Source organism: Bufo gargarizans, chromosome 5, assembly GCF_014858855.1.
Source record: "Bufo gargarizans isolate SCDJY-AF-19 chromosome 5, ASM1485885v1, whole genome shotgun sequence".
Lineage (NCBI taxonomy): Eukaryota > Metazoa > Chordata > Amphibia > Anura > Bufonidae > Bufo > Bufo gargarizans.
This window is the reverse complement of record NC_058084.1, coordinates 237,480,199-237,495,050: the sequence shown is the minus strand read 5'-3', so window position 1 is coordinate 237,495,050 and position 14,852 is coordinate 237,480,199. Positions and strand designations below refer to the sequence as shown.

Genomic DNA, 14,852 nt, shown 5'->3' with positions numbered 1-14,852 from the left:
GTGAACCAAAAAAGTCAAATCTTGTACCTTCCAGCACTATCCAGTTTTTAGGTGTCACCCTGGACTCCTGGGCTCAACGTACCTTTCTTCCACCAGACAAGATCAAAAGCCTCCAACTGAAGATTCGTCGGTTTCAGAATAGGAGGTCTTGTCCCATAAGGGAAGCCATGAGCCTCCTGGGCCTTCTTTCGTCCTGCATCCCATCCGTTCCCTGGAGCCAGTCCCACTTTCGATCTCTTCAGTTATGGATCCTCAGATCTTGGGACAGACAACAGTCCTCACTGAATCACAAGGTTCTGATCCCTCCTGCGGTGAAGGCCTCCCTAAACTGGTGGAAATGCACAGCCAACCTGTCCTTGGGAGTCGCCTGGGAGAAGACCCCCCCCCCCTACATCCAAGTTCTTACAGATGCAAGCGAAAAAGGATGGGGTGCGAAAGTGGGAGATCACTTCTTTCAGGGTTCCTGGACTCCGATAACCCGCTCCCAATCATCCAACTTCAGGGAGCTGGAAGCGGTCCGAAAAGCTCTGATAGCGGCAGAGGTCCTCCTTGTGGGTCATCACATAAAAATACTTTCCGACAATACGACGATGGTAGCATACCTTTCTCATCAGGGAGGCACGAGATCGGAGAAGCTGAGATCGTCCATCGCAAGAAAAACCTTCACCTGGGCAGAGTCCCGCGTGAGGTCCATCTCCGTAATTCACTTGAAAGGGATACTAAACGTGGAGGCAGACTATCTCAGTCGCCAGTTGATAGACCATACCAAATGGTCTTTTAATCAGGACGTGTTCCAGACTTTGGTGGAAAAGTGGGGCACTCCACAGGTGGACCTGTTTGCCTCCAAGAAGAACGCAAAGGTGCCGACATTTTGTTCATTGAACCCTCGAGACAACGCCTGGGCTCTAGATGCACTCACGATTCCTTGGGACTGGGATCTCTGCTACGCATTCCCACCCTTGCCTCTGCTTCCCAGGATAATTCAAAAGCTCAACCTAGAAAACTCGACTCTGATCCTAATAGCTCCCTATTGGCCGAAAAAGGAGCTGGTTCCCTTCCTTAAAGAACCTATGGATAGAGGACCCATGGCCTCTTTACTCCAGGAGGGATCTTCTTCATCAAGGGCCGATACTCCACCCAAACTCGAGTTTCCTCAAGTTATCTGCTTGGATCCTGAAGTCCAGAGGTTGAAATCTCAAGGGCTTTCTGATCAGGTGATTTCTACCCTAAAAGCAAGTAGGAAGAAAGTTACCGTCTCAATATATCTGAAGATCTGGAAGTGGTTTTGTTCCTGGAGCCGCAGTCCTGCCCCAAATCTAGAGCCACCCAATTTCCAGAAGATCTTAGATTTCCTCCAGCAGGGACTTGAATTGGGTCTCAGGCCTTCCACCCTTAAAGTACAAGTGTCGGCCCTAGCCTCTTTTTTTTTTTTTTATCAAGATCTAGCCAATCATCGCTGGATCAGAAGATTTATGAGAGCTGCTTCTCGACTTCATCCCTCTCTGAAAACCAGGATCCTCAATACGGTGCTCACAGGCTTGACCCTCGCCCCGTTCGAGCCCCTAGCTAGTTGTTCTACCAAACATCTTTTTCTAAAAACAGCTTTTTTGGTAGCCATCACGTCCGCAAGAAGGTTAGGCGAGATTCAAGCTCTATCAATTCAGGAACCCTATCTCCGTATCACCGATGATCGAATTGTCCTTAAATTAGATCCAGGGTTTTTACCTAAGGTAGTATCGGATTTCCACCGTAACCAGGAGATAGTATTACCTTCATTTTGCAGTAATCCCTCTAATGATAGGGAGTCTAGCTTCCATTCACTGGATGTGAGACGCTCAGTCCTGTGATATCTCGAGGTATCTAAAGATTTCCGTAAATCCAATAACCTATTTGTCCTATTCGCAGGTAAGAATAAGGGTCTAAAAGCCTCCAGGTCCTCCTTAGCTCGGTGGATCAGGGATTCCATTTCCATTTCCTATGAGTCTCAAGGCCTTCCTTGCCCCACAAATCTGAGAGCCCACTTTACCCGAGCTATGTCCTCCTCCCAAGCCGAACGAGCAGGAGCTTCCCTTGATGATGTCTGTAAAGCTGCTACCTGGTCTAGCATTCACACCTTCACTAAGCACTATAGGTTAGACCTATCCAGTTCAGACCTGTCTTTTGGACGTAAGGTCCTTCAGGCGGTCTCTTCCCTTTCCCCCCCGGCTATAATTTTTTTATATCTTCTCGTAGCCGTCGTGGTGATGAGGTGGAAAGCCGGAATTAGACTTACCGGTAATTCAGTTTCCACGAGATCACCACAACGGCACGTATTTTCCCTACCCCTTATTAAGTTTCCTTGGGAGGTTATGAAGTAATACCCTCTTGATTTGTTATGTTTTTTGTTCTCACCACTTATTTTTGTCTCTGTATTTTTGGACACACTGGTGTTGGTGGAGGGAGGGGGGGATTTAAACGCTCTCTCTGTTCCTGCCCCTACAGAGGTCAGGGGTCAATCTCCTCGTAGCCGTCGTGGTGATCTCGTGGAAACTGAATTACCGGTAAGTCTAATTCTGGCTTTTGCTATCTGGTTTTGGTGACACATTTCTTTTAACCCCTTCCCATCCATGTGTTTTTATACTTTGTGATTATTTTGAATCTCGATTTATTATATTTTTTTTTATTGGGTACCTTTGCTAGTTTATTACAGCTAGGCATGTATACCTAAGTTAGGGTACTTTCACACTAGCGTTTTTTCTTTTCCAGCACTGATTTCCGTCATAGGGGCTCAATATGGGAAAAAAATGGTCAGTTTTATTCCCATGCTTTCTGAATGGAGAGAAGTCCGTTCAGGATGCATCGGTATGTTTTCAATTCTGTCACTGGATGGAGGAAATACCGCAGCATGGATTAAAGGGATTCTGTCATGAGGTTTTACCCCCTATAACCTAAACATATGCCCATGTCTGTACTAATAACATGAATCCTAAGCTGGCCTTATTAAACATGCTTGTAGCTCTATTAGCTCAAAAACAGGTTTTTATAACCTTTCAATCACTTACCTAAGGTGCCCAAGGGGATGTCTGTTAATACAGGGTGCCCGGCTGCACCCATCGCCGCTTTCCCTGTCTTAATCGTCGCCCTCCTTGTCTACAGTGCCGCCTTCCTCACCTCAGCACCGCCGCCGCAATCCTCCCGTCTCTCTGCCAGATCCCGCGTGTGCTCAGCCTGATGCACCCGTGCGGACTCCTGGCAGCGGCTTCGTTGAGTGAAGTGTGCATGCGCCGGCCTGATGCGCATGCGCACTTCGCTCAACGAGGGCGGCGATGGGTCCAGCCGGGCACCCTGTATAAACGGACATCCCCTTGGGCACCTTAGGTAGGTGATTGACGGGTTATAAAAAACCCTGTTTTTTGGGCTAATAGAGCCACAAGCAGGTTTAATAAGGCCAGCTTAGGATTCATGTTATTAGTACAGACATGGGCATATGTTTAGGTTATAGGGGGTAAAACCTCATGACAGAATCCCTTTAATCCATGCCTCGGTATTTCCTCCATCCAGTGACAGAATTGAAAACCTACCGATGCATAAGACCAGCTGTCCGTTAGCATGCAGATTGCCGGTGGAACTGCTTGCTGGATCACTGTGCCGCAAGTGTGAAAGTAGCCTTAGTCTGTCAATGATTGTCAAAAGAACTGTAATTGCCTTATAATCGCTTTCATTAATATCCCCTGTCCCTTTCCACTGCTCCCTTAAAAGACCATTGCTAGGGCTTGTCTGTCTTCCTTTTAGTATAAACGGAAGACAGAGGGGCGGTCTTCCACACTGAATACCTGCAGCCTCTTCTTCGAAGCGGAGTGCATTCAAATCACTTACCCGCATCCTCACTGACCACAGAGGGTGCCAGTAACAATCTTGCGCTTCCAGGTTTTTTAACTTTTAGATGCCGCAATCTCACTTGATTATGGCATCTAAAGGCAAAGGCTTTAATTGCAGTAATCGCCATTATTGCCATGACACCCGCTGCACATGCAAGCTTTTGCCATGTTTGCCTATCGCTCCAGCGCCGTATCTGTCTTAAAAGGAGAGAAATTCAACTTTACAAATTTTTCAAATTTTAACTTTTTTTTTTTTTTTTTTTTAAATAAAGAATTAATATATTGACCCTAAATTTACCACTAACATGAAGTACAAGATGTCATGAAAAAACAACCTCAGAATCGCTTGGATAAGTATAAAAGCTTTCCAAAGTTATTACCACATGAAGTGACTTTTGGTAAGGAAGGTGAAAACTGGCTCAGTCTGGAAGGGGCTAAAGTGGCAGTGAAAGATTACTTCTCATGTCCCCAAAAAAACACAATTGCCCTAATACTTTTATTGGTTGCCTTTGCTACTGTAAATGCTGCTTTCTTCTATGTGTCTGTGCTCCTCTATTTCCCTTGCTACTGTCTAAGGGGAGCCTGAGTTGGTATTATCACAAGATCATAATGCTGGAGCTGTTCTGATACTGCCAGACCAGATTGGACAGTGACAGAGTGACTCAGATTCGCACCTAGGGGACTGCCTAGTTAATTTATTCATTAGCTTATCAGGTGTAAAACGTAACATTGCACTTTGTGGGGGAGCAGTCAAATAAAATGGAGAAAAATAAATTGCTCTCCCATCAAGGAACAATGAAGGAATGGTGGCGGTTTAACTTTTTGGGGACAATGCCGATCCTCTTTAAAGTCATGATTAACTGTATACATACTTGTTATATCTACTGAATAGTTTGATAATTCTGTCCGTCAGTTCTGTTGGTGAAGTGAATGCTGAAATGGACACACAGTGGGGGAGATATATTAATCCTGTCTAATAACCTTGTCAAAATATCTTAAGCAGTCTAAGGCTTCGTTCACATCACCGTTCAGCATTTCCGTTCTCCTGCTCCGTTTAGGAGCAGGGGAACAGAAAGGACAGATTCGGCACATAACTGAGCCGAACAGAAACTAAGGACCCCACAGACTATAATGGGGTCTGTTAGGTTTCCGCTCAATGGAAGCTTTTTGAAGCAGAGACAAAAGTTCTGCATGCACTACGTTTGTCTCTGCTCCAAAATCTTCTGAGTGGAAACCTAACAGACCCAATTATAGTCTATGGGGTCCTTAGGTTCCATTCTGCTCAGTTATGTGCCAAATCCTTCCTTTGCATTCTCCTGCTCCTATAACGGAGCAGGAGAACGCAAAGGCTGAATGGTAATGTGAACAAAGCCTACTGGTGCACCAAATTCATTACAGTGGATCACTGTGTTACACAAATATTTGTAACTCTACACCACCTATTGGTTGGCTTAGTTTGTAATATATCTAGCCCTCACACTTGCCCTATCAAACTAAAAGCCCTGCCTAGCAAAAAACTGAATGGCCACCCTGATAGGGGCAATCCTGTGTCTGGAACCTCCTGATAGGCCCTATGTGTCCCTGATAAGGGATAGATACCGCCACCTGAGAAGAGACCTAGTATGACTACAGTCGAACAGTAATGTCATTGGTCAATGCATGTATCAGAAAATAATAGTCACACCATAGATCAATAATCCACATAATACATATATGCTTCCAAATATGATCACAAGTGGGGAAAAAAGGAGCACGTACCATACGTCCCAGGAATGCAAACTTTGTCCCGGCGCATTTCTCTGAGCCATTCTCTGGGGTCAGTTCATCAGGGTCTAGAACAGAAAAATTCCACAAATCAAACAATACAAAAATGATGGTAATAATGTGTGTGAATCAGACTATTGTGATAATGCCCATATGATAATGGTAATTCTCATAGCTAAAAAGAATAACAATTCCCACAAATTTAAGACCAAATATAATGCATCTGAATCACACACCCAATGTCCACAATGCTGATACTAAAAAGCCCCTTTTTAAATTATACCGCAGACCAGTTAACTACTGGGCCTGGAGAGGGTATGATAATTAGGTCATTCTGGGTCAGCACAAGAGCATTGGTGATGCAGTGGTGGCCATCTAGGTGGAAAGTCCAGTCTCTGTCCATACCTACATGCAGTTAGCGTCGCTCTAAATACCTTTGTGCCGAAAACCGGAAGTCAATGGTGGAACACACATACAGGAAGTGAATCGCAGATTTACTAGTAATACAGGAGGAAGGACAAAGAAACCATTGGGCATAGAATTTATGGTACAGAAGGGAAAGCCACTGTACCCTACTAATAAAAAAAGGTTTGTTTTACTATAGAAAAGTAATATTTTTACCATAAACAAGTGTCACTTCATACCAACTAATAAGACGGGGGATGGGGAGGTAAAATAGGGGGAAGGTTATTGTCCCACATATAAGGTATATATTGGGTGCACCATTTGATTATAAGTAGCACCCTACCTCACCCATAGATTTAAAAAAATAACACTAGACGGACTAGTCCAAAAAAAGTCATTATTTAAATAAAACGCGCAAAATCAATATACTCGTTAAGGCCACAAGGGGTGATGGTGTATAACCTATATATCCATCTGGCTTTTTTGTTTTTAAAATGGTGTCAAGATTAGAGTTGTTGCGATAACAAATTTTTGATTCGCTTTCGATACTATAAAAAAGTATTGCAATTCTCGATACCATGCGAAAAAACTAAACCAAAAAAGCCGACGTTCATCGCTTTTTTTTTTTTATATTATATTAATAGTTTGGACTTTTCAGATGTGGTGATATGTTTATTTATTGTTTTATATTTTATATGTAAAATTGGGAAAGGGGGTGATTTATACTTTAACCCCTTAAGGACTCAGCCCTATTTCACCTTAAGGACTTGTCCATTTTTTGCAAATCTGACCAGTGTCACTTTAAGTGGTGATAACTTTAAAACACTTTGACTTATCTAGGCCATTCTGAGATTTGTTTTTTCGTCACATATTGTACTTCGTAACACTGGTAAAATGAATTAAAAAAAATATTTTTTTGCATAAAAAAAATACCTAATTTACCCAAAATTTTTAAAAAGTAGCAAATTTCAAAGTTTCAGTTTCTCTACTTCTGTAATACATAGTAATACCCCCAATAATTGTGATGACTTTACATTCCCCATATGTATACTTCATGTTTGAATGAATTTGGGGATGTTACAAGGTTTAGAACTTTAGAAGCAAATATTGAAATTTTTCTGAAATTTAGAAAAACCCAATTTTTAGGGACCACTACAGCTCTGAAGTCACTTTGCGAGGCTTACATAATAGAAACCACCCAAAAATGACCCCATTCTATAAACTACACCCCTCAAGGTATTCAAAACTGATTTTACAAACTTTGTTAACCCTTTAGGTGTTGCACAAGAGTTATTGGCAAATGGGGATGAAATTTGAGAATTTAATTTTTCTGCCTAATTTTCCATTTTAACCCATTTTTTCCACTAACAAAGCAAGGGTTAACAGCCAAACAAGACTGTATCTTTATTGCCCTGACTCTGCCGTTTACAGAAACACCCCATATGTTGCCGTAAACTACTGTTCGGCCACACAGCGGGGCGTAGAGTGAAAGGTGCGCCGTTTGGTTTTTGGAAGCCAGATTTTGCTGGACTGGTTTATTTACACCATGTCCCATTTGAAGCCCCCCTGATGCACCCCTAGAGTAGAAACTCCATAAAAGTGACCCCATCTAAGAAACTACACCCCTCAAGGTATTCAAAACTGATTTTACAAACTTTGTTAACCCTTTAGGTGTTGCACAAGATTTAATGGAAAATAGAGATACAATTTCAAAATTTCACTTTTTTGGCAGATTTTTTCATTTTAATATTTTTTTCAAGTAACAAAGCAAGGGTTAACAGCCAAACAAAACTCCATATTTATGGCCCTGATTCTGTAGTTTACAGAAACACCTCATATGTGGTTGTAAACCGCTGTACGGGCACGCGGCAGGGCGCAGAAGGAAAGGAATGCCATATAGTTTTTGGAAGGCAGATTTTGCTGGACCGTTTTTTTGACACCATGTCCCATTTGAAGCCCCCCTGATGCACCCCTAGAGTAGAAACTCCAAAAAAGTGACCCTACAGGATAGGGTGGCAGGTTTATTGGTACTAGTTCCGGGTACATATGATTTTTGGTTGCTCTATATTACACTTTTTGTGTGGCAAGGTAACAAGAAATAGCTTTTTTGGCACCGTTTTTTTTTTTTTTTTTTGTAATTTACAACATTCATCTGAAAGATTAGATCATGTGGTAATTTTATAGAGCAGGTTGTCACGGACGCGGCGATACCTAATATGTATACAATTTTTTTATTTATGTAAGTTTTACACAATGATTTCATTTTTAAAACAAAAAAAGTTTTAGTGTCTCCATAAGAGCCTAAGAGCCATAGTTTTTTTCAGTTTTTGGGTGATTATCTTAAGTAGGGTCTCATTTTTTGCCGGATGAGATGGCTGTTTTATTGGCACTATTTTGGGGTGCATGTGACTTTTTGATTGCTTGCTATTGCACTTTTTGTGACGTAAGATGACAAATGGCTTTTTATAAACAGTTTTTATTTTAACTTTTTTACGGTGGTCATCTGAGGGGTTAACTCATGTGATATTTTTATAGAGCCGGTCGATACGGACATGGTGATACCTAATATGTATACTTTATACTTACTTTATGTAAGTTTTACACAATGATTTCATTTTTTAACCAAAAAAAAAATCATGTTTTAGTGTTTCCATAGTCTAAGAGCCATACATGCAACTTTTTTTTATCACTATTGCCTTTTTGGGTTTTTGGGAAGTAAGGTGGGCAAAATTTCAATTTCATTATAGTTTTTTATTTTTTATTTTTATGGCGTTCACCGTTCGGGTAAAGTAACATGACCATTTATATAGATCAGGTCGTTACGGACGCGGCGATACCAAACATGTGTAGGGATTTTTTTTATTTTAATTTTTTCATTTTTAATCAGTGATAAATGTGTGTTTTGATTTTTTTACTTTGACCCAGACCCACTTGGTTCTTGAAGATCCAGTGGGTCTGATGTCTGTATAATACAGTACAATATATTGTACTGTACTGTATTTTACTTACACTTTGAACAGATCTATGCCTTTAGCACAGATGTGTTCAGGACCATGGACAGCAGGATGCCTGAGAAGGCGTCCTGTTGCAATGGGAACCTTCCCCGTCTGCGAAGTTGTGGCCACAACTTTGCAGACGGGGAAGGGTAAGGACTGGGGCTCCCTCCCTCTGTCACCCCATCCTGTCAGGGGGGCTGCAAAGGCACAGCAGCCCCCCGATGGGAGAGGGAGGGAGCCACATCTTACTGTTAACTTTTTCCATACAGCGGTCCGTACGGACCGCTGTATGGAAAGGGTTAAACGGCTGACATCCCATCACAGATGTCAGCCGTTTATACTAGAGTGTCAGCAATGTGCTGACACTCTGGTATACCACTGTACACCAACGATTATTTGGCGGGGGGCGGGATATCGCGATCCCGCACCGCCCACAACACCCCCCGCACCACCCGCCGCCATAAAACCATCCAGGGGGATCAGAATCGGCCAAAAGCGTAGCAAACCGCAGGTTGTGACAGGATGCCGGCTGAATGATTTCAGCCGGCATCCTGTGCGGATTAACCCCAGCAGCGCCGCAATCTAATTTTAAACTCATGACGTACCGGTACGTCATGGGTCCTTAAGGACTCGGGATCCATGCTGTACCGGTACGTCATGGGTCCCTAAGGGGTTAATAATAATAATAATAATAATTATTATTATTTTTTAAACACTTTTTAGTTAATAACTATTCCTCCCTAGTTAATAACTATTCCTATTCTAGCATATGGAGCAGGAGACAGTAGTGGGGCACAGTGGGCGAAAGGAACGGCGCCCAGAAATAATAGTAAGTGCTGGGAGATCACTAGGCGCCACTCTGTGTAGCTTGCTACTTAAAGTCCGAACCCATATAAATTTAGTCTTTTTAACGCATAATACAGGAGGCAGGTGCTGGCAGCAGAATCGCATAGCCGGCACCCTGCCTCTGTGTAGCTCTGCTACTTAAAGTCCGGACCTAGGAAAAGTCCTATCATTGGTGGCGCCCGTCCCTCTCTTCTCATTGGTGGCAGCAGTACAGGGGGGAGGGACAGACTGCTTCCTTCTCCCCTGTGCTGCTGAGAGAACATGAGCGTGCCGACAGCAGCACGCTCATGTCCTGTGATACTAGACTGCGCAGCAGCGCAGCCCAGTATCGAAAGAATGGAAATCGTATCGTTACCGGGACAATAGTATCGATTGGGTATTGAAATTTCGATACCCACAACAACCCTATTTAAGATCTCTACCTCTAATGCCTGTCCTAATTGTCTAACACGCAAAATGTCAGCACTCTGACATCACCATTATGTTTCAAAGTAATATGTCTGGAGATAGGTTTATCACGTTTGTTTCTCACATCCCCCACATGTTCCAAAAATCGTGTCTCTTAAATGCGCGGCATGTTTTGCCTACATCAAATTGCACGTTCATTTGCAGAAATATATCACACCCTTGGTGCTGCAGTTAGCAAAAGAGCAGGTATAGTATACCCTATGTCCACCAGAATCACACAGGAGGACAAGTTACTTTAGAACACTCAGGTAAAGAGCTGCTTCTTTCTTCTTCTTTCTTTTTTCGTCTTCTTCTTTCTTCTCCTCCGGATTATTCCTGACAAGCAGAGAGGAGAATGAGGCAGCTCTTTAGCTCAGTGTGCTGAAGTAACTTGTCTTCCTGTATGATTAGGACAGGTTCTGTGTGTACTGATAGGACGGCGGCCAATTTATTTATCCTGATTATTGCTCCCTAGACAAAACTAGCCATTATATCTAATGAAAGGTATTTGGGAATGTATTTATCATAAAGTAATATTTCAGTATTTTCCTGGAAAGCCCTTTAAAAGTGTGTGCCTTTTTAAAAACGTTTAACTAAATACATTTTTACTATTCTATTTTTCAGTAAAGGCTGGAGGTATGAGAATTGTACAAAAGCATCCACATACTCCTCATGGAGATAGTAAGGAGGATAAAAAGCAAGAGGAGGAGAACTGGGAAACCGGTACTGTGTAAGTGATGGTAACCTGAATTATTATTTTTTACCTGGTTTGATTACTTTGTAAATGAGCATCAGACATCAGGGCTTTTTCAGACCTCAGATTAGATATAAAATAAATGAAAGAACTTGCCTCTCCTGCTTTTGGCGGCACCGCCACTTGAAAGCTCCAGTAGTGCACTTCAAGTAGTCAGTGCACAGCTTGTATAACAGTGTAAATTTGGTGTGCCCTCAAAATAACTCAGCACACAGCCATTAATGTCTAAACCAGTGTTTCCCAACCAGCGTGCCTCCAGCTGTTGCAAAACTACAACTCCCAGCATGCCCGGACAGCCTTTGGCTGTGCAGGCATGCGGGGAGTTGTAGTTTTGCAACACCTGGAGGCACGCTGGTTGGGAAACACTGGTCTAAACCGCTGGCAACAAAAGTGCGTACACCCCTAAGTGGAAATGGCCAAATTTTGCCCATAGTCTATTTTGTGTGGCCACCATTATTTTCCAGCACTGCCTTAACTCTCTTGGGCATAGAGGTCACTAGAGCTTCACAGGTTGCCACTGGAATCCTCTTCCATTCACGGTGCTGGTGGATGTTAGAGACCTTGCTCTCCTCCACCTTCCGTTTGAGGATGCCCCACAGATGCTCAATAGGGTTTAGGTCTGGAGACATGCTTGGCCAATCCAGCACCTTTTGCACTTAGTTTCTTTAGCAAGGCGATGGTCATCTTGGTCATGTGTTTGAGGTCGTTATCATGTTGGAATACTGCCCTGCGGCCCAGTCTCCGAAGGAAGGGGGATCATGTTCTGCTTCAGTATGTCACAGTACATGTTGGCATTCATGGTTCCCTCAATGAGCTGTAACTCCCCACAGCCTGCACCACTCATGCAGCCCTAAACCATGATACTCACAACACCATTCTTGACTGTAGGCAAGACATGCTTGTCTTTGTACTCCTCACCTGGTTGCTGCCACACACGCTTGACACCATCTGAACCAAATAGGTTTATCTTGGTCTCATCAGACCACAGGACATGGTTCCAGTAATCCATCTCCTTAGTCTGTTTGTTTGTCTTCAGCAAACTGTTTGCAGGCTTTCGTGTGCATCCTCTTTAGAAGAGGCTTCCTTCTGGGACGACAGCGATACAGACCAATTTGATGCAGTGTGTGCAGTATGGTCTGAGCACTTACAGGATGACACCTACCCCTTTTAACCTCTGCAGCACTGTTGGCACAGTTTCAGGGTGTTGACAATCTTCTTATAGCCTAGGCCACCTTTATGTACAGCAACAATTTGGTGTGCTTCCCTTTCCGCTTCCCTTTCCGAGGGGAGGCAACCTAGATACGAAACTTTTGCAAATAGAGGCTCGTTGGATAGAGAGTGTTTCTAATAGAAATACAGAAATGTAAGTATGTAATGAAAACAATGGATCTTTAAAAGCCATGGACCGTGCCATAATTGGAGGTATAGTAGTATTTACCAACTTACAGGCCAAAGATAGACTGGTGTATGATGAAACAGAAAAATATTAATCAGTCCAAAATAATTTCAAATCTGTGCAACTGATGCCAATTGGGATTTCACTGTATGCTTCCAGATTGGTCATTTGACCTTCACTGAATCTGAGAAAATATATAAAAATAAACTATAGATATGATATATAAAAAATCCTTGGCGTTCATCTTTAAAATGTTTAATTAAATAAAAATAAGGAATATAAATTTAGGTATGAAATCCATAATTACAATAGATACCCTTTAATTCATACTGTAATAAAAATAAACTATTAGTATAATTTTTCCTAAATTATGAAAAATTTATTTGAATATCAATTTAATATATCTAAATTTATGTCACATGATTTTTTTTTTAAATCTATTTAAGAACTAATATTTGGATCAAATTATGAACCTATTATGTTTTATATAGTTTTATAGCTTATTACATTTTATAAAATATTTAATTATGTCCAAAACAATCTCCTTTGAAAAATAGAAGGTAGTTTTTCGAAGTATATTTATTGGTATACATGCAGAAATAACAATCCTGACCAAGCGGGTAGAGAAACATTAATTGGTATACATACAGAGGGACAGCATTTTTGACTAAGTGGGAATACATGTGCAGTACATCTGAAAGGAATAAAATAGTCTAAGTCCTCCGACATGTGCTCTGATAATCTGGACGCACGGACTGTGAAACTCTAAGGCTGGGTTCACACGGGTGAGATTTCAGTGCGGGCGCAATGCGCGAGGTGAACGCATTGCACCCGCACTGAATCCGGACCCATTCACTTCTATGGGGCTGTGCACATGAGCGGTGATTTTCACGCATCACTTGTGCATTGCGTGAAAATCGCAGCATGCTCTATATTGAGCGTTTATCGCGCAACGCAGGCCCCATAGAAGTGAATGGTGCTGCCTGAAAATCGCAAGCAAGTGCGGATGCGGTGCGATTTTCACCCATTGTTGCCAAGATATGTCTATTCACTGTATTATTTTCCCTTATAACATGGTCAGTTTTGAAGCAATCGCATTCAAAACTGACTGCAATTGGGTACTGCGCCGGTTTGCCGAAATGCACCCGGGACACATCATGAGCCAAAACGTGACGCCCGTGTGAACCCAGCCTAAGTCCCGCTTGCAAGCACCGATGCAGGGAGTGAGTTGGCCGAATAGCACACCTACGAATTAGGAAAGTCATAGGTGTTTCCTTTTGGGATTGACAATCCTACCACCAATAAAGATACTGTCCAACCTTTTTAGATACGAGGCGCGATTAGAATGGATCATTAGGAAGTAGGAGGGTTTAAACCCACTATAAGTATTTAGCATTTTTAAGCGCTCAGCTTGTTGCTCCTTACCCCTGATGAAGCCACAAGCATGTCTGGGGGGCGGGGCAATACGGACCCTTATTTTAATAACGTAGGCATAGGCAGGGATGTATAGGGGATGTACTGCAGACGTCTTCTCCCACATCTAATAGCTAATAATACAGCAATAGTGCTGACAGAGTGTGTGTCATAAGCAGATATCTCAGGAAGAAAGTAACTAACTTGAGTTTAGATTAGAGTTTAGAGTGTTATTACCTCAGCTAGACATAGAAGTGTTGCCACAAACAGAATTTTGTACTTTGTATAAATAAATATCTTCAGTGTTGTCCCATTAAGATATATTAAAATATTTACAAAAATGTGAGGGGGGGTACTTACTTTTGTGAGAATTGGGATACGTTTATCGTGGAGAACTGTACCATTGAATGGAAGCTCTAGTACCCTGTTGGACCACCTGTAGCCTGGATGCAAAATAATAGATAGCTAGGCATGGAGCCATACAGGTTCCATATGGTTTCGTGCAGCACATTTGCCCACAGCTGTTAGAGCTGGGTTTGTAGATCATGCACACTCTTAGGTTGCCGAAGCTGGTGTTGCAGCTGGTCCCATAAATACTTGATTGACAATAAATCTGGTAGCGCAGGCAAAGGAAGAGTGTAGTCTGGCGGAGACCCTTTTTTGTGTGGGTGAGCATTATTCTGATGAAAAATGCCATTTGGAAGCCCTGCCATTAGAGGAAATGTGTAACCGCAGTATGTCCTGCAGATATTGCTCTGTTGATGGTGTCCCTCATATCATTGCTAGGGGTGACTGACTGTTGTATACAATGGCTCCCCAGATCACATCTCCAAAAGTTGGGGCAGTTTTTTGCTCCAGAACAAAGGCAGGATTGAAGTGGTCGCCACAAGGCCTCCATTCTCAAGCCCAACCATTGTCGGATCCTAAACAGAGCCTGGATTTGTTGCTAAAGACTATAGTTCCAGTCCAGGTTT

General features: G+C 42.5%; 1 protein-coding gene across 2 annotated transcripts in view; it reads left to right on the top strand.

Annotated features, from left to right (window-relative positions):
• The window catches only part of LOC122938559 (death associated protein), an 85,395-nt gene that overhangs the window by 35,912 nt on the left and 34,631 nt on the right, over positions 1-14,852 (top strand). For both annotated transcript variants that reach the window (XM_044294139.1, XM_044294140.1), the window contains one exon: positions 10,940-11,045. In XM_044294139.1, coding sequence (XP_044150074.1) covers positions 10,940-11,045 — 106 coding nt within the window. The remainder of the gene's footprint in view (positions 1-10,939; positions 11,046-14,852) is intronic.